At 39.0% G+C, this 26600-nt stretch overlaps 1 protein-coding gene across 4 annotated transcripts in view; it reads left to right on the top strand.

Annotated features, from left to right (window-relative positions):
- The window catches only part of LOC130925492 (MAM domain-containing glycosylphosphatidylinositol anchor protein 1), a 347692-nt gene that overhangs the window by 90481 nt on the left and 230611 nt on the right, over positions 1-26600 (top strand). For all 4 annotated transcript variants that reach the window (XM_057851332.1, XM_057851333.1, XM_057851331.1 and 1 more), the window contains one exon: positions 13599-13738. In XM_057851332.1, the coding sequence (XP_057707315.1) occupies positions 13599-13738 (140 nt within the window). The remainder of the gene's footprint in view (positions 1-13598; positions 13739-26600) is intronic.

The following is a 26600-nucleotide window of genomic DNA, read 5'->3' as shown; positions in this document are numbered from 1 at the left end:
CCCGGCCCCTCATCAGAGAAGGGAAAAGTTATGTGGCCCTCACAGGAAAAAGTTTGGGGACCCCTGCTTTAACACATATTGCCAAAGGCAGAGCAACAACCTATCTGCCAATATATACCAATATTTTTTATTTCTATTAGATAAATGTTTCAGTAAAATGTTACACATTCTTGTGTATTTGCCACTTATTGCCACAGTTAACATTGAGGCTTTGGGCCTCTTATGATCTCGTTGTGAGTTTGTAAGGTTGTGACTTCTGATTAAACAAACTCGATGCCAATCAAAGCGTTTGTTCTTCTTTTCCCCCAAATTAGAATCGATAAAAGAATCGATAAAGAATCGAATCGTTAAGCAATATCGATAATGGAATCGGAATCGTAAAAATCCTATCAATTAGTGACTACTATGTTCAATCAGCAAAAATGATGACGCTATTTTGGTTCTGTGTTCTTTAGTCTTTCGAAGTTCAATACATTCATTCATCTTTTGAACCGCTTATCCTCAGGAGGGTTGCGGGGTGCTGGAGCATATACATTGTATCATAAAAGTGAGTACACCCCTTGGATTTCTGCAGAAATTTAAGTATATCTTTTCATGGGAAAACACTGACAAAATGACACTTTGACACAATGAAAAGTAGTCTGTGTGCAGCTTATATAATAGTTTATTTTCCCCTCAAAATAACTCAAAATATAGCCATTAATATCTAAAGCCCTGGCAACAAAAGTGTGTACACCCCTTTGAAAAAACGTACATCTCTAAATGTCCGAATTGAGTACTGCTTGTCATTTTCCCATCCGTCGCATCAGACCATAGGACATGATTCCAGTAAACCATGTGCTTTGTTGACATGTCTTCAGCAAACTGTTTGCGGGCTTTCTTGTGTACAGTACAATCTCTTTAGCAATGCTGACAGCACTCCTGTAACAAATCACATGACATTTTGGAGGGAAAATTACAAGCAGTACTCAATTTGGACATTGAGGGATGTACATTTTTTTCAAAGGGGTGTACTCACTTTTGTTGCCAGGGGTTTAGATATTTATGGCTATATTTTGAGTTATTTTGAGGGAAACAAATTAACTATTATATAAGCTGCACACAGACTACTTTTCATTGTGTCAAAGTGTCATTTTGTCAGTGTTGTCCCATGAAAAGATATACTTAAATATCTGCAGAAATGCGAGGGTTGTACTCACTTTTGTGATACACTGTAACCAGGGTTTAAATTGGCTAGAATTTCTTGCCCGAACTCCCCGACATGAAAGTCGCCACGGAGCCAGAAATTTGATTTATTTATTTATTTCATTTTTGTGGTGGTGGTGGGGGGGTTAAACCTCTTAAACAACTTAAATGCAAAAAAAAAAAAAACTTTTTTCAGCACTGTTACTTCTATAACACATACAAAAACTGATTTTCATTCAAAATAGTATTTTTTCAATGATTTGCAAAATAAAAGTTAACAAAAACAGCACTAACCCCAACCTCCATCTTCTAATTTTTATTTTCCCTCATTTCCTCACATACTAAATGCCAAATCTCACTTTTAAATACTTAAGCACATAGGATGTATATTAAATTGAAGTTAGTATTAACATTTACTTTTTGTTTTTTTAATAACAAAGATATAAATAACATACATTCAGAAAAATAAGTACAAATGACCATATTATCCAGAGGGAAATGGAATATATTTTGAAGATTGCACAAAAATTGACTTTTTTAAATCATAAGGAAATGAATAAGTAGCCTAACATAAATGAGTCCAAAGTGTATATTGACAGCTAAGATGTTCTGAACCTTCCCGAATGGTACTTTACGCCACCGGAGTTAGTCGGCTCATGTCATTTCCCTGCGGAGGAAAGTGTCAAAAAAAGAGTGTGAGAGCTATGCTACATGCTAACCCGAACCGAGTGGCAGTTTCAAGTCTCTTCCTTGCCTTTCGTAAAAGAAAAATCACACTAAACTACCCTTACTCATGTCACACACGGCAGCTGGGGTGATTCACCGATCGGTCAGCCCCAGGTGGCGAGCAAGTGTCGGCTTGTTATTGAACGCCAAAAATGGCCCATTCTTGGTGGACAAACCGGCTGACGTCGGAGGGCGTGGATGCCCGAGCCTAAGCCGAGGACAGTGCTCTCTCGGCGGGCACACCAACAGGGCTGAGAGTGGTGGAGGTCTACACAATCGAGAATCGCAGACAAGAGCACGTGGCTTCCCAAGCACGGACGCTCATCGGCCGGTGACCATGGTGTGCGACAAGCTGCCGGTCGTCGGCTGAGGGAGGCGGCCAATCCTGCGATTTCGGTGGACAGGGAGCATTGTCATCCACAAAATGCAAGCCACCTCCTTATTAAAACGTGTGCCTTGATCCCAGTATTTGACATAATATAAAACATGTAACTTACTCACTTCATTGTCTTTCCAAAGGTCCAACAGTTGTCGGACTTGTTTTGCCAATTCTTCTCGGTGAACAGGATCTTTCTGAAACCCCAAATAGGCTCACATGCCTCTCCCTGGTGCAGCAACAAAGGCCTGCAGCACATTGGGCTGGCGTGATGCGAAAAATAAATTAATCCGCAAAATCAACTGAATCCGCAGTCCTTCTGCATAATATAGTAATGGCTGTATTGTGAAGATGATTAGTCCACTCACGTCACTGACGTCGCCTTTTTCCTCAATCCAGATTTTGACTAGAAGTCACTCATTTTCATGGCGCAGGATTAAAAAAATTGAATAAATATATCGATCGCTTCCACACTCATCCAAGCGATCCTTTTCATTCAGGAACATAAAATACCGCGTAAAATAGGAAATAAACATGCTTTTTGCTGTCATAGGCACTTTAAGGATTTTACATATACTGTAAAAAAAAATCTTGTTATACCCTGCTTTGTTTTTATCATTTTTAATGTAGTCAAAGCCAGCACCTATGGAAAAGTAACTTTTTCTGCATTACTCTCTCTCCTACACCTTCTCATCTTCACTTTTATCCATCTACAAAAAGATCTAAACCATTCTCATCTCTTTGACGCTCACTTTCTTTATCTTTTCATCCTGGAGAAGAAGATTCAGTCTTGCTGTTGAAGTCAAAGTCACATTTGGCTGAAATCCTGATGGTGTTTCTTCATCTAAGTGTTCTTACAGCCTGAGTTTTGAAGGATAAGAAGATACTGACATTTTTATAAGAACATGATCTAGCATGGCCTTTAATTGTTGTCACATTTTACGCAATAAAACAATTCAGTTATAATGATCTAGAATTGCCTGAACTAGAGGAAAATTCTTTTCAGAGTGATATCAGTCTTCCATGTAATGCGCAGTTCTTCAAAGAGTGTCCTTCGTCTGAGAACTTAAATGGGGAAAAATTTACCAGACAGAGTACTTGTTACAGAAAATGTCCAATGACTTAGTACTAAAAGTGAAAAACTTCACTCGGGGACGCTAATATGAATCTCTGCATTGGTGAAACTGCAACATAGTTGCTCAAAAGAACCTAACCCTTTACATGTGCCCTTGGGCAATATCATCAACATCCCTGTGATATCCTTTTACTGTTGTGTTGATAACATACAATTACATATATCTATGGTAAATCCCCACTTCTTCTGTTCTCTGCCATCATCCACACTGACCGCCAATCTGAGCAGCTCAGAGGTCTCCCTCCTCACCAATTAGTTAATTCCTGGATATGCCCGTCAATAACACGAGGGAAATCCTCAAATCCAGACTTCTTTCATACATTCACTGTTTTAGAGCTACAAACATCTTCATCAACATTAATTCACACAACATTTAAAAAAATAAATCTTCCAACATGATCTTTAAAATTCTGGATGTTAAGCTATAAAAAGACCAACATTGTTTATTAGATTGAACCTTTAATAGCCTATTCACAGAGAAAAAAACAAACACTTCCACTTGTGTGTGTCTTTTGACTTAACGGGGAGTCACATAAACAGCTTTCTGCAGTTGATTGAAAGCAGCAATAAGTTTATCCAGGGTTGTACTTTCATGTATAGCGGCCATTTACCGGTCAGGTCAAATGTTGAATCAATGCACCAGGCATGTTTTGATATCCAGCTTTAATTGAGCCATCATTAAAGTGGACTCAGGAGGGGGTTGGATGAGGGTCAAGGCCCCAACTGTTCAGATCTCTTCACTCTGTAGTCTCAGATTTGTTTTTTTTCCTTCTGTCAGCTGGTATAAAGGAATCTGCTTTGTTTTAAGAGTCCATAGCATTTACATTCAACATTATTCCTTTCCGATGTTCGATTTTTCTTTTTCGCCATGATAGCAGAGTAAGTGCCAGGGAGTCTCAACAGACTATTGTGAATGAAGGAAATAGAAAAGGAGCTTATATGCATGCATGAGCTGCCTCCATAAAGAAACAACATATATCAATCACATTCTGCGTGGCGTCATATTCCACCGGTATTATGACCCTCCATGGGAATTCCTCCACAGAAATACTGTCACGGGCATCTAGATATACACTACTCATAACGCCTCACTTCAACTCTCATACAAAGATGCTCCATTAAGTGCTTTTTAGGCAGGCTTCCCATGTTGTCGTTGGTTTTTAAGAGAGATGCCCTGTCATCTAAACACAAACACAAGCAAATCAGACTGTGAGGATTCAATTGACCAGGGCTTGCAGTTACTCCACACTCCACTAAATGTGCACTGAATGTTTCCAACAGCGTGCATGCAACATATCCACTCAACATCCGATGGGACTTTCTTTTTGATCGATAGATCATCACAGTCGGTTGGATTCTGGCTGGAGCAGTTGCTTCTGAAGACTGATCATCATCTTTTATGCTAACGCAGTTGATGCATGTCTGAGCAGCACTTGTGGGAAGAGATTTTGCAGCGTTTTTACAAGTATGGCCTTCCTTAACCATAGTCCTCACAAGTTGATAGCAGTGCACAGAATGTGGAACAAGTCCACACTGTCAGTACAGAAACATTCCTAAGCACTGATTCATTTTCTATAGACAAGTTTTCGAGGTACTTCTGCTTCCGCATTCCTGCTCGCGAATTCCGTTTACATATTCTCTAACAAAAACAACAATGGAGCTGGAGTGGCATTACTCATCAAAATCCCTCCCCAAAAATTTGGAAATGCCGCATCCATATGCCATCATCACGACATGGGAGGACGACATGAAGAAATGGCTAAGAGTGGCCACAACTAAAATATGTTTGTATTTTGTTGATTTAATGAAACGCAATCAGGGCATCCAGTGCCTAACAATCAACAAAGTTGAATGTGTTCTAATACACGAATATGGGAATTTTGTGTTAATGACGGCAGATCCGGAACCAAGACAGTGCCACTGCAAAGCAATAACAGGTACGATTATGTTCAATTTGACTACAATTCTGTGTATTGCGTCACAGCTGAGACATCATTAACTTTGCTAAATGTAGTTATTCAATGATGAAGAAATTGAAAACACTCTCCTACTACAAGTCATACACGGGCTTTTTATCTTAAATGCATAAATACAAATATTACACGTTTTTTCCCGTTTGTTTACAAGAGGAAAACGCTGTACGGCAAGGGAAGACAACTTGATGTGCCTCATAACAACTTACTGTACGTGGACGGACACATATCCAGACTACATGCATTGTATCTTGATGATGGAAGGCTCGATTTATGTGCCACTTTCGTTATATTTTTCAAATGTATAATTTTTTATTTATTGACCTGTTTTGCACATGCACCAATTGTTATGAATAAAACAAGAAATTGAATCATGTTGTCCAAAAGTTTTACTGCGATCAATATCTGCAATAAAAAATAATGACATACTACTTGTGTTTATATGGGGTATACTGTAGGGCAAATACGTATTTAGTCAACCACCAATTATGCAAGTTCTCCTACTTAAAAAGATGAGAGAGGCCTGTAATTGTCAACAAGGGTAAACCTCAACCATGACAGACAGAATGTGGAAAAAAAACAGAAAATCACATTGTTTGATTTTTAAAGAATTTATTTCCAATTAGAATGGAAAATAAGTATTTGGTCACCTACAAACAAGCAAGATTTCTTGCAGTCAAAGAGGTCTAACTTCTTCTAACGAGGTCTAACAGGGCTCCACTCGTTACCTGTATTAATGGCACCTGTTTTAACTCATTATTGGTATAAAACAACACCTGTCCACAATCTCAGTCAGTCACACTCCAAACTCGACTATGGACAAGACCAAAGAGCTGTCGAAGAACACCAGAGACAAAATTGTAGACCTGCACCAGGCTGGGAAGACTGAGTCTGCAATAGGTAAAACGCTTCGTGTAAAGAAATCAACTGTGGGAACAATTATTAGAAAATGGAAGACATACAAGACCACTGATAATCTCCCTCGATCTGGGGCTCCATGCAAGATCTCACCCCGTGCCGTCAAAATGATAAGTACGGTGAGCAAAAATCCCAGAACCACACGGGGGGACCTAGTGAATGACCTACAGAGAGCTGGGACCACAGTAACAAAGGCTACTAACAGTAACACAATGCACCGCCAGGGACTCAAATCCTGCACTGCCAGACGTGTCCCTCTGCTGAAGAAGGTACACGTCCAGGTCCGTCTGCGGTTCGCTAGAGAGCATTTGGATGATCCAGATGAGGACTTGGAGAATGTGTTATGGTCGGATGAAACCAAAATAGAAATTTTTGGTAGAACCACAGGATCTTGTGTTTGGAGGAGAAAGAATACTGAATTGCATCCGAAGAACACCATACCCACTGTGAAGCATAGGGGTGGAAACATCATGCTTTGGGGCTGTTTTTCTGCAAAGGGACCAGGACGACTGATTCGTGGAAAGGAAAGAATGAATGGGGCCATGTATCAAGAGATTTTGAGTGAAAATCTCCTTCCATCAGTAAGGGCATTGAAGATGAGATGTGGCTGGGTCTTTCAGCATGACAATGATCCCAAACTCACAGTCTGGGCTACAAAGGAGTGGCTTCGTAAGAAGCTTTTCAAAGTCCTGGAGTGGCCTAGCCAGTCTCCAGATCTCAACCCCATATAAAATCTGTGGAGGGAGTTGAAAGTCGGTGGTGCCCAACGACAGCCCCAAAACATCACTGCTCTAGAGGAGATCTGCATGGCGGAATGGGCCAAAATACCAGCAACAGTGTGTGAAAAGCTTGTGAAGAGTTACAGAAAACGTTTGGCCTCCGTTATTGCCAACAAAGGGTACATAACAAAGTATTGAGATGAACTTTTGGTATTGACCACATACTTAATTTCCACCATGATTTGCAAATAAATTCTTTAAAAATCAAACAATGTGATTTTCTGTTTTTTTTTCGCATTCTGTCTCTCATGGTTGAGGTTTACCCATGTTGACGTTTACAGGCCTCTAATATTTTCAAGTGGGAGAACTTGCACAATTAGTCGTTGACTAAATACTTATTTGTTCCACTGCACATGTGTGATAAGCTCATAATACCATAACTATAATCTAACCAGGTAAAAAAATACCTTGTAGACTACGATTTGTAGTTGTTCCTTGTAAAAACAAAATCTGTGTCAGCCGTCCTTTATTTGGCAACTGTAATATTATTTGTAATTTTGCGTCATTTTGGTCACTCAAATGGCCAGTGAATCAGTCTACAACTCATGTTAACACAGGCTGCACAGATTGTTAGAAATTTATCCACGAAGGGTCAACAAAATTATAAGAACAAACATAATTTTTTAGGTGGATCCTTTAGGTTTTGGCGCTTTGTAGCTGGTCGCGAAAGTATTCCACTTCCAACCATATATATAGGCGCTTCACACCCATATACAATACAGAAAGTCCTGGAGCCTCATCTACGTCGTGTTGTATCAGTTTTTGGCGATTCAGTGGAATCCTCTGTTAGTTAAACCGTGTCTACACACTGCTTATTTCAGCCGCACTTCATGCTGTGCTGTCTAAACCAGAAGTCCGTAGCAGAAAACGTCAAAGATGGCACCGCCCATATTTCGCTCAGGAAACCTGTCTATAGTGCTTGTATTAATGAGCCTATCCCAACTTCCTTTGGGTAACAGTTGGAGTAAAACCCGGACTGGTTGCAGTCAAGCTTAGAAGGTTATTTCTTGCCCTACTTTTCCTTTATGGGTTATTGTCCTTTTACTGATCGAGGAGCCAACTCATATTCTATGACAGGGATCTGTATCGTGAAAGTTCATTTTAATGTTTATAAGCTCTATAGGTGACTGTCTAGAATCTTCAGTGAGTATTGTTGGTGGTAGTTAGTGTGTTTGTCTGTCAAAAAATCTGGTGTTAGGACCCAATTTGGTACATTCTGTGTCGAATAAGCATGTTCTGCCCAAACATTTTTTTTGTTTTTTTTTGTTTTAATCGACCATGGAACCTGCCACTTTAAAAAAATATCCGTTTGTTTCACTGAACATTAAACCAGACTCTCATTAACCCCTAACTCTTTAGGCGTGAATGCAAATGTGTGTGCTTGTATTTATATGTAATACATAAATGCCATCCAAAGATTCTAGAATTGAGTCTGTGTTTAGTCGATTCTATTTGGGTTAAGCATATTCTCCCCACACTTGTTCTTTTTAATGGACTTCGACTTTTTTAACATGCCAAAGAAAACATGCCTGTTTCATTGATCACTCCATAAGTGTTAATGTGTGTATAGTTGTTAGTCTCTATGTGCCGTGTGACTGACTCTTACTAGTTCAGAGTCTACACTGTGTCTTTCTCAAGCTAGTTGGAATGGGCTAACCAGTGGCCCTGAACATGATATTTCAAAGAAAATGGATGGATGGATGTTTGGATGATATGTATCCTACCTAATGCCCTTCATTCAATGTCAATCATTGGTCCATCAAAAGTGCACCAATGGACCTCCAAACCAAAGTGGTGTAGTGATTTTCTTCCATTCCTCTTTCGCCATCATTTCTCTGACTCGCCTTTCTTTCTCTCCCGCTCCATCTTCCACATATCTGCTTCTGCCGTCATTCCTCTCTTGGATCAGACAGCTGAAGCTGCCAAGCTGCCGGAGGCAGGAGCAGACAGAGGAGCCGCTCTATCCAACCTTCCTCTCCGGAGAGGCAAACTAATGCAGACACGCCAATCAGCTTTAAGCAGACAATTATTCACCATTTATATCAGCTCCCTGTCTTCGGAACTTATTCCCACACTCGTCTGAGACCAAGTACACAAGGCTTTTCCAATACTGTGATCCATTCACTGCTTTAAGTTCTATGAGCATCATAGTGTACACACGGCATGCAGAACTGTTTACTTTATGACCCGCCCTCCCACAGCAACTACTACTGACATGCCTATCAAGCAAGACATTTAACCCCTTAATCCTTAAGTGTATACAGACTGCAATCATATTGTCAGCCAGTGAAAATTATTTCACTTGGAATTAGGGATGGGAATTGATAAGATTTTTACGATTCCGATTCCATTATCAATATTGCCCAATGATTCGATCCTTTATCGATTCTCTTATCGATTCTAATTTGGACTAATGTATGAGGTTCTGGGTTCAATATGTTTTATGGTTCATTCGCCTCGGGGTGTCGGTTAGAACACAAGGAGCGGAGAGTGGAGTGTGTCTTTGACACTTTTAATCCAACTTGGCAACAGGCACAACTATATACAGGCAATGGCACTTGATATAAGAATCACTCAATTGCCACGTTTACATGGAGCCAAATATTCCAATTACAATCGGTTTAGATGTTCAAACCGAATACATGTGTTCCATATAAACACCTCATTCGGAATGAACAGGCCCAAACCAAATGGAATTTCATTCCGATTCACAGGGGTGGAATATTCCTTTTCCCAAACCGATTAGAAGTAAAATATCATGTAAACAGGGAAGCGGAATGGTGTCTGGTTGCGTTCTTTCTGCACATGCTCCGTACTGACGTGGTGACTTCACCTGGTGACGTAAGTAACGTCACTTGCAACATGGCTTCCAAGCACAGCGCACCTAATTGGAGTCCGGCGGAAAGATTGTATTTAATTCAAACTTTAAAAGAATTGAATAGAATTGCTCGCTTAGACGGGCGTAAAACGAGGAACAGTGAACTATTTAAAAAAGTTCACGAGAGGTTACACGAAGCCGGAATAGACCAGAGCGTTGACCAGATTAGAAACCGGTGGAAAACGCTGACAAGCGGCTACTACAAGGCAAAAGAGCAAAACAGCAGAAGCGGATACGACCCCACAAACACAACAAGTGGGTTAAAGTTAAAACAGCAGCACTCTGACGATCGATCTCCATGTTTTGCAATGTGACAGTTTGTTTTGATTAATCTGCGCATGTCAGACGGCAGTTGTCAAACGTCCTTTCGGAATAAAGGCAGACACATGTAAACGCTGGATCGGAATAGATGAAGTGACATGTAAACAGCTGATCTGAAATTTCCATTCGGAATGATTTGAATCGGTATGAATAAAAGTCAGCATGTAAACGTGGCTAGTGAGCAGGTGGGAGCATGCGTGGAAAGATGTTGATGTATTTGTATGTTGGTGAAAGACTGGAATGTGTGGATATATGTGTGGTTTTGAAAGGAAAGAAAATTAGTGCTGATGCAATAAACAATGCAAATGGACTGTAAAACAATCAATAACACACATACATGACTCGCAGTGTAATGAACACAAGGGGGGGGTGCACAACCCGGAAGCCCGCTGCGTGCACATGCGGTCATCTTGGCCATAAAAGTGGCGAAAACTAAGCACTGTACACTCATATGGATGTTCAACATCATTTTAGGATGCTAAACTAACACTTTCCCTCTTAACACCAATGTGCAACGTGAATGTAATGTAAACAACGCTCTCCTCGACGCAGCGAGGACGAGCGGAGCAACAAGCCGACAATAAAAACACGAAACGGTCGCGCTGATAATGGCTCTAATTTATCATAAGAACTTTATGGCATGAAGAGAAAATACTTACATTCGTTCATGGACGCACAAAAATTCTGCTGGAAATACGCATTTTACACCTATTCTCGGTCCCAGAATACGCAGCGCGCATGACGTAGGACAATAACAGGAAATTGATTGGTTGCTATGGGAACGAACATATACCCTTGAAATCTTTCTAACAGGAGTATTAAAATTGCTAATAAAATCGTTTAGGATTATTTTAGATGCATATATGTTTTTCTTATAGAGTATTCGACGAGAATATGATAAACTTATTAATAGACTTTTTTCGAAAAATCACCATTTCTTTGAGTAGTCTCATGAATAATGAGTTGGCCTTCGAATACCACTACATTATCACTCGACACCTCCTGGTATACTTGGTGGGTGATTTAACTGTGAGCATTCATGTGATACGTGCTTACTTGTCGTTGTGTATTATGCATAAAGTCCGTGACGTCGATCAGACTGTTTGGAATCTATAAGAGAATCGTTAGATAATCTGCCAAATGATTCTATGGAGTTAATATGCACGGAACCGGTTCTCTATAAGAACTGGTTCTCGATTCCCATCCCTACTTGAAATATATGTCATAACTTGGTTTCCCAGATTTTACAAAACGTATTCCGTATAACATGTTTTGTTCCATTACTCAACTGTCTGTGTTGTAGAGTACAAATTTATTATTTCACCTCACTTTTGAAAATATTTTTAATACCGTAATCTCCCGAATATAATGCACACTTTTTTTCCCCAAAATCAACTTGTAAAATCATGGTGCGCATTATAAACGGGTACATGGATGGAGATAGAAATATATATATATATATATATATATATATAAACCGATTTTTTTTTTTTTATTGACACGGCCACGTTGTGTTGAAGAAACATATGCGGCGACCCGTTGCCGACCATTACGGTACGTGACGTCACCATTTTCTTTCGGTAATACTTCACTCTAATCGGCCGAATGATTTCGTCTGTGTTAAATTCTGCTTTTTTCACTCTTCATAAAGCCCAGAATTTAGTTTCTTGAACTCATTTGAGTCAACATTTATTGCAGCTCCGCAACTCGGACCATAACAAACGTAACAACAGACTTCCTGTGTGTGTCCATCAACTATATCTGTCCCTCGGGAAACTCAAACCCAAATAACAATAGTTCCTATTGTTACTGTCGTGTTGACAGCGATGAGCTCTCACGGATTTCCGACTTACGTTTTCACTTTCATTTTATTGTATCAATCCATGGAAGAAACATTTATTCATCATGATGAAACGAGCACGTTATACAGCAGCCTTTAAAAGAAAAGTCACATCTGTTTTGTTTTCTCCTAGATTCTGGTAAGTTGGAGAAGTTGTCAAATCATATTATTACCGTAAATATTGTCAGTTTTTGGTTATGTTTTGAACTACCAATGTGCTATGCTTGTACTGTGTTTCACCAGTCAGTAAAATTACATTTCTGTATCTGTACACGAGCGCTGTTTTCTTGTATTCTTCTATTTATTGGTGCTAAAATTTGGTGTGCGCATTATACACGGGTGCACCTTATATTCGTGAAATTACGGTACTTAAATATAAATTAAGGCTTACTGACACAGTAAAATTTAGATAAGAATAATCAAACAGTCTGGTTCAGCATTTGCATAAATTATTTGATAGAATTTTGTTATTGAACTTTTCTGACATGGAATAATGAAAACTTCCTCACAATTTGTTGTTCGCATTTCTCTTGAATAATTATGAAAAAGATACACTGACATTTCAAGGGGCCCATTGTATGCTTGGACTGTAATTCTAAAAAGGACCTACTGTAGATTAAAAAGGCCTTTATCTTTTGACTTTAGTGTTTCGGCTATTTCACACTTAGAAAAGCAGATGCATGAACTCGATTAGTGAACTCGAATGAGCAGTGGTATTATACCTGATGTGAGTTGAAGTTGTAAGGTGAACAGACCGCCCACTCACTTGCTGTCTGTTCAATGATAACAGTTGTTGAGCAGCATGAGGATTTGTTCTCCGCGTGAATCGATTCTAATCACATCATCGTGCGGTCCTGACTGCCGCGACACTCCCAGGGGTTTAATGCTCCTCTCTGGCCTTTTTTACTCCTCGCCCGCTGTTTCTCTGTCGGCCCCCTCCTCCCGTCTGTCTCCGTTCGTCACAGGGGGGTGAGGACAGTTGATGCTAATTGCACACAAGCCAGGGCTCTTCATAGGTCACTTGAAGCCTTTGGGGGATACATTAGTGATGAAGTCCATTTAAAAATCACTGTGTGCAGTACTCGACGTGTTGTATAGCAGCATTGGAGTGAAAAAGGCTTTCAGTTTTCAATGTCATGCCAAAACATGGATTGTACAACTGTTTCCTGACCTTCATAGAGAGAAGCAACGTACAATATTTTGCTCTAAAAAAGTCTCACTAAAACACTTTTTAGGTACTGTATGATGATCTTGTAAGTATAGCAAATACTTTCCAGTAGATGTGACTTATTTTATTGAAAATGTTCAGTCCATTCCGTTGATTTTTCAAATGTGACACACAAATAAGGCACCAGTGTTCAGTTAAGTTCTTGACCTTTTCCCGCTTCAGAGATCTTATGTAATATGCTATTTCTTCTTCTTTTTTCTATGGGTTCTCTTGTATCGCCACCCGCCTATGAACAAAAGCTCAAGCCAACGCCCAGATTGTGCACTCGGGCGCTGCCTGCAACGTCAAAGACGATAACATCAGTGAGAGGATCTACACCATCAAAGAAGGAGACACGCTCGTGCTTCAGTGCATCGTTAAAGGACACCCGAGACCACAGGTGAGCTCCTGCATCTGTTGGTGATTGTCTGGTTTTGGGGCGGGTGTATGCCCTCTATTATCTTCTTGGTGAGTCTTTTAATAAGAAGTAAATATATAAGTAATAAGTAGTATTTCAGAAATTGGATAATAGACGCTGATAGTAATTTTCTCGAAAAAGCTAAAACCCAGCTAGTATGAGTTCTATGAAATATCATTTAGGGGTGCTAAGTGGGCTGCGGCTTATATTTGTACATTTTATGTGATTTCTTATATTACATTCAGTAGTATTTATTTTATCGTGAAATCAATGAAAGACAGGCTATTATTGCTCTCGACTCATTACAAAAATAACGGTTAAAATCATTTTTTTATGGTAATATTTACAGCATTTTCGTGGTATATCTATTACAGTCTCAATTTCAGTAATGCGCTTAAAGGGATCCACGGATAGAAAGACTTGTAGTTCTTAAAAGATAAATGTTGTTATGAGTTAAAACAATTTGATATTGAAACCCCTCTTAATGTTTTCGTTTCTATACGATTTTTAAAATTAGTTTAACTAGTAGGTCGCCATTGTTGTTGACATCACAGGGCGGTGACGTCACATGGTTACGCTACCGGACTTCCAGAGTATGACTTGAGCGACCTGAACATGTCATCTGTTCAACCCTTTCAATTTGAACCCGAGAGGAACCTAACGAGCATTACAGCTCTGTCTTTATTTCACAAAACGAGCAGCAAAACAACATGAAAAGGAAAGACGGTATGAGATGAGATGAGATGAGATGAGAGAGAGAGACGAAAATCGGTGTTCTGCCAAAATATGCTACACCGGCGAAACGTGCAACAAGAAGCGAATTTGATACCCAAAGTACTACCGTGCGCTTTCGGCTTGTTTTGTTTAGATGCATATAGACAGAACATACTAAAGATGCCACAAGAAAAAAATATTTGAATGTCGGAATATCAAATAAGGGTGGTTTAAATATGCTACGTGACTTATGGGGTCAACGGATCAACAATCTGCTTTAAAGCTACCAGAAGAAACACAATGCATAAAAGTATGACAGGACATGCAAAAAATATTTTGAGGCAATGAAAAGGTAATAAAAGTAATAAAAGACTCAATAAAAAGACAAATGATAAGTACTCGCCGCTTTCAACCAATGTGCGCATATGTTGGACTTCTCGCCAAGATATTGCAGTAACCCGGTAGTGTTCGTCTAGTGTGCGTAACAAATTACATCATCACCCCGAGCGTCCGGTGCGCGCATAATACATGGCGCCCTCCGTAGGTCAAAACATGTACTAAATATTATAGATTTTTAAATCAATAGCAATATTTGTATGTGTTTCGAATAACATATTTTAGTATAAGAGAACAATTGTAGCTTATTAGAGCCTACGAGTCTAAATCAGAGGTTCCCTTTAAGGGTGAATTTTAACCTTACCTTGTGCGGACATTATTTGTGTCTGTCTTCAAAACCTCAGTCATCATAAATTCTTTCCATTTTCTGCACCTTGCATTTCCTTTTAAGTACGAACATTATTCCAACATCTGACTCTAAAAAGCAGCTTTGCTTTAATTGTTCAACCACATTCACTTCATGTCTATCATGAAAGTGATTGGCTCACTCAAAGTGAACGTGAAAGAACATGCGTGAAAAAAAAAGTTAATTTGGGGAAAAAACAACCACAAACATATAAAAATGTGGATAAATTATGAATTGGTAATGCTCTCTGTGTTTCTTGAAGGAAATTAGGGCACCTTATATTTTGGCCTTTCCGAATGGCACAGTACTGTGTTGTAATGCAACGCCTTGTTATCACTATAAACATATATTTCTGAACTGTACCCAAAAGGTTTGCTATGTTAATTTTTTTACACAGTGAATATAAAACAATCAAACAAAAAAATGTTCAACATTTTTTATTAAAATGGAAAGAATACTGTAATTTGTCCTTAGAACAAGGACATGTTCTTGAAAAAACTGATAATGCAACAAATTCATGGGTTTCTTTATAATAATTGTTTCCACATTAATTTGTTTTCTCATTAGCAAATATAGCAAACCCTGAGGTATGATGTTGCTGTTAGGATGCAGTAGCACCTCATGTTTGCATGATGGTTTTGTGTAGCTTTTAGGACAAACATCACCTCGTAAATGTGAGCATATCGGGGTTTCACACGAGTGACAAATCATGCCCTAGCCTACATGGAATTCCCATATTCGTTTTTAATGTGTCAGCACACCCGCGCTTAGCACTTCTATAGCTTTTTAGGTGGACACCGAAGCCATATGATTTTTCCAGATGGCGTCCTTTTTGCTTTTATCCAAACAAAAGAAAATCCTTATGACAAGCCACAGAGAGATTCGTTCTATCCACTTTACCGCTTGACTTGAAACGTGCCCTGCACTTTTTAAAGCCAAGCTGACGAGAAGTGAAGAAGAACAAATGAATTTACGCAGCGGCTTTGTGGGTCACACATGTTGGCTTTCCTTCCAAGACAACTCGCAGTAGAGACTCCAGATGTAGTGAATGTTACAAGAACAAAACAACAACCACATAAAACCCAAAACACACTTAAAGCTATACAAGCCCAAAAAAGCAAAACGCCCACTTATAGCTGTTCTTGTTCTGTTGTTGCAGTTCCATGTCCTTGTACCTTTTGCCGTAATTTTTGGATTATGAGCCGCTACTATTTTCCCTCATTTTGAATCCGGCGATTTATAGTCCAGTGCGGTTTATTTGTTGGATTATTGGGTTAATAGGTAGCGCTTTATTTGACAGAGGCATCATACGACTGCCGTAAGACCGTCATAATTATGATGTTGAAATGATATTCGTCGGAATACCGATGCAGGCAAATCATCTGTTCTGCTACTATTGGATCTCAGCGCCGCATTTGACATGGTTGATCACAACATACTACTCAGCAGATTGGAACAGTGGGTAGGGCTTACTGACGCTGTTCTTCAGTGGTTCACATCCTATTTACATGATAGGGATTTCTTTGTGTCAATCAGAAACCATCAGTCAGAATAGAGCAGGGCGGTAAACCGAAAATTTACCGTTACCGAAATTCTTCACGATGACCGACGTAATTTTGACCATGTCGGTAAATTCGGTAATTTAATAAAAGAAGAAAATATAGTCTTTTCATCCCGCTTTGACTCTGTGTTGTTCGGCTATGTTCATTCCCCTTTAAGAAAGCAGACAGTGTGCTTACGTTGGGAGTCACATGGTTTTCAGGAAGCCAATCAAACAGAAGCCCGGTAGGCTAACGCTAGCTGCTAACGCTAGCTGCTAACGCTACAAGTAAACGGGATGAAGTCGGGCTTAAGTTAGCTTCGCCAAACTTTCACCCGACATTAAGTAAACTCTTGACAGGTTCCAGATAGGGATGGAAAAACCGAGGCTTTCTGAAACAATGAACCACTTTTAAGACAATTGCCCTAAATTGAATCACTGTTTGACACACTGCAAGAGCCCCATCTACTGGATAAACAGTGCACGTTTCTTTTTAAAAGTAAAGTTGACAAATTGCCTCAGCATTTCATATCTTCAATAGAATTAAGTGGATGTCGTCTATTTCAACCAGGAGATCGTGTCGTCATTAAGTGTGACTTACACAATTAAAGTTGACCTCTTTAAGCCTGTTTAATTGCTTTTGTCTGTGAAGATGTGTTCAAAGCAGTATTTGTAATACACGACAGTGCTAGTCTTGTAAGTGGCTCGTCCTAGATGACAGGGAGTAACTATGTATTGTTTATTTTTTGTAAAAATTACAGTACAGTAAGCACAGTGCTTGGGAACAGGAATATTATTTATTGCATACTGTAAGGATTTCCAAAATCATAAGATGTAAATAATTCAGCTGAATAAAAGAAAGGAAAGGTTTGTGAAACATTTTATTTTTTAATTAAGTATAATTTCTGGGGGGCGGGTGGATGTGTCGTATTTGTATCTATTCTAAATATCTAAACGTATGCCACTATCTAGTGTATAACAATGCGGAATGAATTTAATGAAATTCAAGTGATGATATTTTTCAAGTCATACAAGCTGTTATAAATGTTCACACAAGAATTCTTATTGTTTACAAGATTTTTTAAATACTTAATGTTTAGACTGCATGTGCAATTGTTAAATTGAAAGCTGGTAAATAAATTTAACGAGAAACTGTTAATTTGTATTCCATGCATTGATTCAAATTTTCAAATTATATAACAGTTTGCTTGGGCGAATTTATCGTCATTTATCGTTATCGAGGTAAATCTGCTCAATTTATCGTGATACGTACTTAAGGCCATATCGCCCAGCCCTAAGTCAGAACGAACCAAATTCACGTGTGGAGTCCCTGAAGGGTCAATTCTTGGACCACTCTTATTTAACATATATATGCTTCCCCTAGCTCAGATTATGGAACAGTATGAGATCTCGTTATCACACCTATGCAGATGACGCACAACTCTACATTTCTGTGTCCCCACATGATTATAGTCCCTTAGTCTCCCTGAGTAAATGCATTCATCAAATCAATGAATGGATTTGCCAGAATTTTCTCTAGTTAAATTCGGAGAAGACAGAAGTGATCATTTTTGGGCCAAAAAAGGAAAGGTCAAAGATAAGCAGGCACCTCAGCACAATGTCACTTAAAGCTACAAATGAAGTCAGAAATCTTGGCGTAATTATTGATTCAGACCTAAAATTTGATAGCCATCTGAAGTCCGTCACTAAATCTGCTTATTACCACCTAAAAAATATAGCCAGAATTAAGGGTCTTCTGACACAACAAGATATGGAAAAACGTATGCATGAATTCATTTTCAGTAGATTGGACTATTGCAACGGTATATTTACAGGTCTTCATAAAAAATCAGTCAGGAAGCTCCAGCTAGTACAGAACGCTGCAGCCAGAGTCCTCACAAATACAAGGAAACTGGAACACATTACACCTGTTTTGAAATCGTTACACTGGCTTCCAGTGAGTCAAAGGATAGCCTATAAAATACTACTGCTCGTCTACAAAACACTTGATGGCCTTGGACCAAAATACATGCTTGATTTGTGAGATTCCTATGAAACATCTAGACCCCTAAGGTCGTCTGGAACCGGTCTCCTGTATGTTCCAAGATTAAGAACCAAGCAGGGTGAGGCAGAATTTAGTTATTATACTCCTCACCTCTGGAACAAGTTACCTGAAGGACTGAAGTATACTCAAACTGTTAGCTCCTATAAATCAGGGCTAAAAACACATTTGTTTAGCACAGCATATCCATAACTGTCTATATATTTCAAGCTATTTGCTTTGTATTCTACTTGTGCTTTATCTCCATTTCTGATTTCAATTATTATTATTATTATTAGTCGTAGTATTTTTTAAAATTTCTATTTTTATATACAGATTATTTTTATTCTTTGTGATTAAATGCAATTTTTATGTATAATTTTATTTCCTGTTTCGATTGTCTTTGTTTTTACTTTCTATTGATTTAATGTGATTTTTATGATCTTCATGTGATGTAAAGCACTTTGAATTGCCTTATGTTGAATTGTGCTATATAGTAGTAGTACATTTTATTTATAACGCATAAATAAATTTGTCTTGCCTTCATGGTCTTATGACGCCGCTGTTAAATAAACGGTTACCAAATACCATAACTAGTAATTAATGAAACAACTGGAACAGTAACTGAAGAAATAATTAGCACAGAACATGAATTTTACTTGTTGTTTCCATCTGTATCGCTGCAATGCATGCCAGGAGGCATGTTGGAAGTGTTTACAGCAGATCGCAGCAGATGTTGACTGTCTCCTCTAAGGGAGCAGTAATGGCCAAATTAATCTTCTTGTAGCAAGCTTCATTGTGGTTCATTTGGTCATATGACAGTATTATGATGCTGCTGTCAAGTAAAGTGTGACCACTTAGATTTTGGTGTAAATATCCCATAATACAGGGAGGACAGCTGCGGCTTATAGTCCAGCGTGTCTTATCTATGAACAAATGCTGTTTTCATGTCAAATTTAGTGGGTGGAGGCTTATACTCAGGTGCGCCTTATAGTCAGAAAATGACAGTAAACAGATAGATGAGACTACATTTGGCAAAAAATATGAAGTAAACACTTTATTTGTTGTAGTTCACCATTCAAAATGATGTGATTTATTTGGGACTTATCTGGTAGTTGTAGTCAGTGTTTTGCCCACATTCAGCTGTAAGAAGTATGAGCTCATTCATGATTTTAACATGATAACAAAATGAAGGATGTGTGATGTATTTAACTTCTTTGATGTCTGTCATACTGACCACCAATATAAGCAGGGTTTTGCACATATATGACTCATCCTCACGAGCAATTAGCACCATAAAACTCCCCCGGCAACAGATGACTTGCTTATCCATCCAGATTTTTTTCTGAGCTCTTTCTTTCCTGAAGGAATTAGAAAAAAAATAGTTTCTGTTCAAAAGCAGACCAACTTTGATATAACAACACTTTTTTGGAGAGCCCTAAGCTTTAAATGGTTCTAGCCATGGTACGTGCTACACCCGTCGACTACATTTGGTAGGGAATCTGTGAAAATTGCCTTGTGACAAACAAACCGCCCTGTTAAAAGGAGGAAAAAACAACAACAACCTGGTTTTCCGGGGGTAAAATGAGGAATGAGAGCAAATAAGAGATGTTGCTGGAAACATCTGGTGTCCTGTGTTGAACTCCAGGGTGTGGGGTCTATATTTGTTAGACCATGTGTGTGTAAGAGCAATAGAGAGGAAGCGAGAGTGAGAGAAAGCTTGAAAAGGGTTTGTGTGTTTTGTGTGGGTGTGTGTTAGGTGAGAAAAGCAGTGTTCCTCACGGGTGCATGTCCACTAGCATCATGTCAACATGAATAAAACACTGCCTGTGTGTTTACTCCTTGTACTTCTTGTTTGTGTTTATATGTACAAAGTGCGTGTGCACAAAAGCCACTTTTGTATTGTGCAATTTTTTGTTGTTGTTCTGTAAGAGCAGGAATGAGAACTTCAATAAAAGTTCATTTCCCTGGAAGTGCGGAAAGATAAAAGTTATGGTATCAGTTATCTGAACTGGGGTTGGTAGCGTGATTTATAAAATACTTCGTTAGAGTTGGGTGACCATATTTTGCTTTTCCGAAAAGAAGACACTTAGCCAGGCCATATTAAAAAATAACTGATGCTGCGTAACAATATTTTACTACAGAAGCACTCCTTTTTAACATATGATAGTTAGGGATGGGAATTGATACGATTTTTACGATTCCGATTCCATTATCGATATTGCTTAATGATTCGATTCTTTATCGATTCTCTTATCGATTCTAATTTCGGGAAAAAGAAGAACAAACATTTTGATTGGCATCAAGTTTGTTTAATCAGAAGTCACAACCTTACAAACTCACAACGAGGTCAAAAGAGGCCCAAAGCCTCAATGTTAACTGTGGCAATGTGGCAAAGTGGCAAATGCACAAGAATGTGTAACATTTTACTGAAACATTTTTCTAATCGAAATAAAAAATATTGGTATATTTTGGCATATAGGTCATTGTTCTGCCTTTGGCAATGTCCCCAGACTTTTTCCTGTGAGGGCCAAATAACTTTTCCCTTCTCTGATGAGAGGCCGGGGTCAGTTTGTAACAGAAAAAGTGTGACGATTGCAGGAGTGCGAAATGTAAAATAATATAATATAATAATAATAAATAATAATAGCACTATTAATTAAATAGATAATAACCAAATAACCCTCTCTGAGTTATTCACTGAAAAAGGCCAGGAAATAAATAACACTACTGAGGGAGAAAAAAAAAACCAAAAAAATTCAAAATGCTCTCTGGAATTGTTCATGGGGCCGGACCAAATATGGAGCCGCGGGCCGTAGTTTGGGGACCCCTGTTTTTATTTACCAGTATATTGAAATGCATGCCTTTTAGTTTTTATGGCGCTTTCACGCTCAAGTGGTGGCGCCCTTGTGCTTCCTCACGCGAAGAAGAGCGCGAAGAAAAAGAAATGCCACATCCAAGCCAGTGAGCGAGTTAGTGAGAAAGGGAAACACTGCCACGAGCCTACGTTCTTTGTTAATGTTTGTAAAATATCCACAGAGCCAACGCCTGTATGTATCATCTTCTGTGTTGTTGTTGTGTGTTTCCACTCGCGATTGGACACTTAAATCCAGTGATGTAGTGGTTTAAACGATGTGCTAATGCTAGCGAATGCATGCTAACTGTTTGTTATGACTGTGTTAGCAGCTAATCAACGCTGATTTACGTTGATGCGAACCTGTTTGTTATTGGGGACGAAATTGATTTGTTTCATTTCCATTTTTAGTTTCAAGTGATGGTTGAATAAAGTCAGCAAATTATACCAACGTCTTCTGCATCGTCATTTGGAAGTTTAGCTAGCTGTATAGCCAAGACTGAGCCTTAGCGTCTCGGTGAGGACAGTGCAGTCTATTCCCTCCCGATGCAGTTATTTCCATCTCGCAATGACTGCAAGTCGCTTTGTTGTAATTTTTCCTCGTGAAGTGAAGACACACTTTCGAGCGTTCGAACCTACGTCATTGTTATGTTTACGGCGGCAACGCTCGTGCTAAACTATCATAACCTTTCATTTTCACCCTTTTTCCTGGTGAAGTGTAGCCAAACTTTGGAGCGAGTGGTTCTTGGCGCCATGCTAGTTTGATGCGTCTGGACAACAAGACACGTCACGACGCAATATGCGTCTTTAGGGATCGTTAAAGGGATCGTTAAGGCTTTTTCATTGTGATGTCGAGGCCTCGAAACACTCGGAGCCGGTTCCGAATTGGAATCGGATTTCGATTCCCATCCCTAATGATAGTATTCTATATAACAGGGGTCCCTAACGACCGGGCCGCGGACCGGTAGCGGTCCGTGGCGCATTTGGTACCGGGCCGCGCAGAAATAATAAATAATTTATTAACGACTGCATTCTGGCCAATTGACTTTGGCCTGTGCCGCTTAACACACCAATATCCCTGTCTACTCTAGATATACAACTACAGAATAGGAGGTCGTCATAGAAATGCATTGATTGGGCTGTCAGCACTAAATCTCGTTTTGTATATCTATGCGCGCTTGGACTCGATAATAACGTATAACGTAGTTCGTCGCCAATCACATTTCTTCCCGGAAATAATTAGCCCCCACACTAGAATGACTGAGACGTCTTTGGAAAGACTTTTTACGGGGAAAAGGGAACCTGACGAGCTAGAAGATGTGCCTACAACCTCGAAGAAAACAAAATTTATGCTACTTCCCAATCACTAAAGACCCACGAACTGCGAAGGAGTGAATTCGTGACCCGTATGTGAATAAACCGAGAGATTCGAGCATGTCTGCGCAACAGGAATATCAGCTTATAGAGCTCGCAAATCACGGCGACCTTAAACGTACCTTTGAGACAACAACTCTACCGAAGTTCTGGATTAAAGTCATTTCGGAATATCCTGACATCGCTAGGAGCGCACTGAAAACTGTGCTACAATTTTCAACATCGTGTATTTGTGATGCAAGCTTCTCTCACTCTCCCATCTCGTGATCATCTCGTCTCAACGAAACAAACTCAGGCCTCCCACTGATTCAGCGGGTGAGTTGTATTTTTTTACCCCTGCACTTAACACGACGGGGCTAAAAACAAATGCTATTTTATATTTGCTGTATTTTTCTGCCGCACATTGCCGGTGTTCTGACAAAGTTGGCATGCGCGTAACGTTAAAAAGGACCGCGAATGCAGCGATTCCAAAGTACACACTACAAACTTTCTTTAAAGAAACAAATATTAACTTACGTTTGCCATGTTAGGTGCACACAACTGCACGTAGCCCTCTCACTTAATGACTTCGCCGTGTCGTTAAGCATTAATTCACGCCATTTCCGTGTTGCACATGTATGTTTATGATGTAAATAGTTTTTTAGCACCATTGGATAACATTGAGAGTCCAACTGAATACAAAAGAGGCCTTTTTTTCACCGCCACAAAAGCTTTGGGGCAAAATTTTATAAGGGTGCAAAATTTGACAGGACACTGGTCCGTGAAAAAAAGACCCAAATCACACCGTGGTGCAAAAAAGGTTGGGGACCCCTGCTATATAATACCGAGAGCCTCATATTCCTGGAAATTGGGTAAATTGACCAGAGTTTTAGTGACGCCTATGACTACAGCATGAGTAAATGCACTCTATATAGATGGGTGCCCCCATCTGAGATGAGCATTGTCTATGTGTGGATGCCATAAACCTAAAGTGTGTGTTGATCTGATCAATATTTAAATTTAAAGTAAATGGGACAGATTTAAGTTCAGAAGATTTTATTTTTTCATGATGACAATGGTCGTTATATTTTTTGGGGCCTGAGAAATGTAGGGTATGGCACAGAGCATTAGAATAGCCTGGAAGAGTTGATAACCTTTCAAAGCACACACTGAAATCATTCAAATAAATTAAAAGCATCGGACGGAATGTAAATGGTTGAGGTGTCCGAAAATCGGACGTTTGGTCAGCTAACTGTAGAGGGGAATTTTCGGCATTGTGTTCCTGCGCTGGTGATGTAACCCGACTTTGCGTGTAAGTGGGAATTCAATGTTAAAGTCGAAATTTATGTCAAAGTATTCTGCATAAAAGAAAACAAAACATTAAAATAAAACAATTAGAGGCTCTGCTTACCATTACTGCTGAGAGCTTTTTAATGATTTATTTGCAAACGAAAGCACTGAACAAAACTACTGTGATGCCAACAAAATGAAACCAAAACAGCCTTAAAACTCTGGCCAACTTGCCCACCCTTCCCTCTATCAATCCAGTCAGCCATGCCATGTTTAGGTACAGCCAGGGGTGAAAGTGGTTAGAATTTCTAGCCGGAACTCTCCGACGTGAAGGTCGCTACGGAGCCAGAAAAGTTATATTTATTAATTTTTTTATTTAAAAAAAAAATAAAAAAAATGAAAATGGGGGGTGCAGGGGTCAAAACTACTGGAAATGCTAAGAAAACTGTTTTGGTCAGATATTTCTATAACACATACAGAAACTGATTGATTTGCAAAATAAAAGTTAACAAAAACAGCAATAACTCCAACCTCCATCTCCTAATTTTTATTTTCCCTCATTTCCTCATATACTAAATGCCAAATTTTAACTACTTAAGAACATAAGATGTATATTAAAACTGAAGTTCATGTAAACATTTACTTTTTTGTGTGTGTGTTGTTGTTGTTTTTTTTAATAATAAAGATATAAATAACATAAATTCAGAAAAATAAGTACAAATGACTTATACTATGCAGAGTGAAATGGAATTTATTTTGAAGGTCGCGCAAACATTGACTTTTTTAAATCATAAGGAAATGAATAAGTAGCTTAACATAAATGAACAAATATAAATCCAAAGTGCACATGGCAGTTAAGATGTTCTGAACCTCCCCATCAGAGCAAATAAAACTAAAAATGATAAATAAGCCTCCTGAACTCTTGCCTTGCTCTTAAAGATTTGATCCATTTTCTGTTGCATTGCCCTTTTTTTGTTGCATCAATTCAACAAACTTTTTTCCCCCCGCTGTTTTAGAAAACATGCACATTTAAACCAATCAGAGCTAACTATCTCTGGTGATCATATTTCAGTATGTCAGCCAATTGAACGGATAAATGAGTCCAGGCGTTTTGCTTTGCTGCGTGCATTCGCACATTGACGTGACTCGTCATCGTCAGACTCAGATAACTGCAGCAGCTTGGGAAACCTCCATGCCGTCCGTGGAACAAAACAAATAATAAATATCGGTGGAAACGGATTATGCTACAAAAGCCCTTTATTACGCTTGTTGTTAACACTTGTGTATGTAAATTGGATTTTGGTAGATTTTTTAAAAATAAAATGCATGTGTGGCAGCATTGTTTTTTTTTTTTTTTTTTTTTTTTTTACATAGTGTTTTGACAGTTGCCGTCATATTTGTGGGTACAAAGCACCGCATACCAGAACAGCATTTCGGCCCTGAATCTTATACCGGAACTGCGTTCCTGACCATTCTGGCCCACTTTCACCCCTGGGTACAGCCCAGAAAACACAACACTCAACACATCAACAATTCAACTTGAAGCATACATATAACCCGATTTGTGACATGTCTTTAATTTTACGTTGCGTGAACCGGAAGTTGTTTGGTTTGGCGGACTTCGACTGTTGTCGACATAAGGTCAGTGTGAACACAATCTTGCTTTTGGTGACGAGTAAAGAGTTGTCGCCCGACGGTTTAACTCTAGTTTGAACGCAGACGCTTTACTAATGTATGTCGGTGTCTCTCCTTTCTCCGTTCTTTTTATGTTGTTAAGCTTTGTTTCAATCGTAATTGCTTTTCTTTTGGCTCGACCTAAAAGACAGAGCTTTCTGATTTGGGGCCATTATGTGTAAAAAGGAGGACGATAAAGGCACTGTGCATTATACACAGACAAGCACTATGCATTAGTCACATAAAGTCAAAAAGTTGTTGGGTAAGTTGAGAACATCATAACCCGAGGACTTTCTGGATCAGGTTTTTTTTTTTCAAAATAAGACACATTGTTCAGCTACTTTTTTGCGAAAGACACTGAACTCTATATTGCTTTCAGTGCATTGGTAGAACCTTGCATGTCAGCAGTCAGCCATAGGTGTGTGAATCTGAAAGTGTGACTAAACAATGCAAAACAATGTAAAGTGTTTCGAAAAGTGCTCTATAAATACAATGCATTTTTTAAAATTGATATTATTATTAATAACCACTAACATCTGTGTGGTGGTTGTAAAACCCTTGAGCCAACATGTATTTGAACACAACACTGCAGCAACATACGCGGATAATGTGCTGTAATGACTAAAACAATATTTG

The sequence above is a fragment of the Corythoichthys intestinalis genome, chromosome 1 (genome assembly GCF_030265065.1).
Source record: "Corythoichthys intestinalis isolate RoL2023-P3 chromosome 1, ASM3026506v1, whole genome shotgun sequence".
Classification (NCBI taxonomy): Eukaryota; Metazoa; Chordata; class Actinopteri; order Syngnathiformes; family Syngnathidae; genus Corythoichthys; species Corythoichthys intestinalis.
This window is presented reverse-complemented; position numbering and strand designations above follow the sequence as displayed.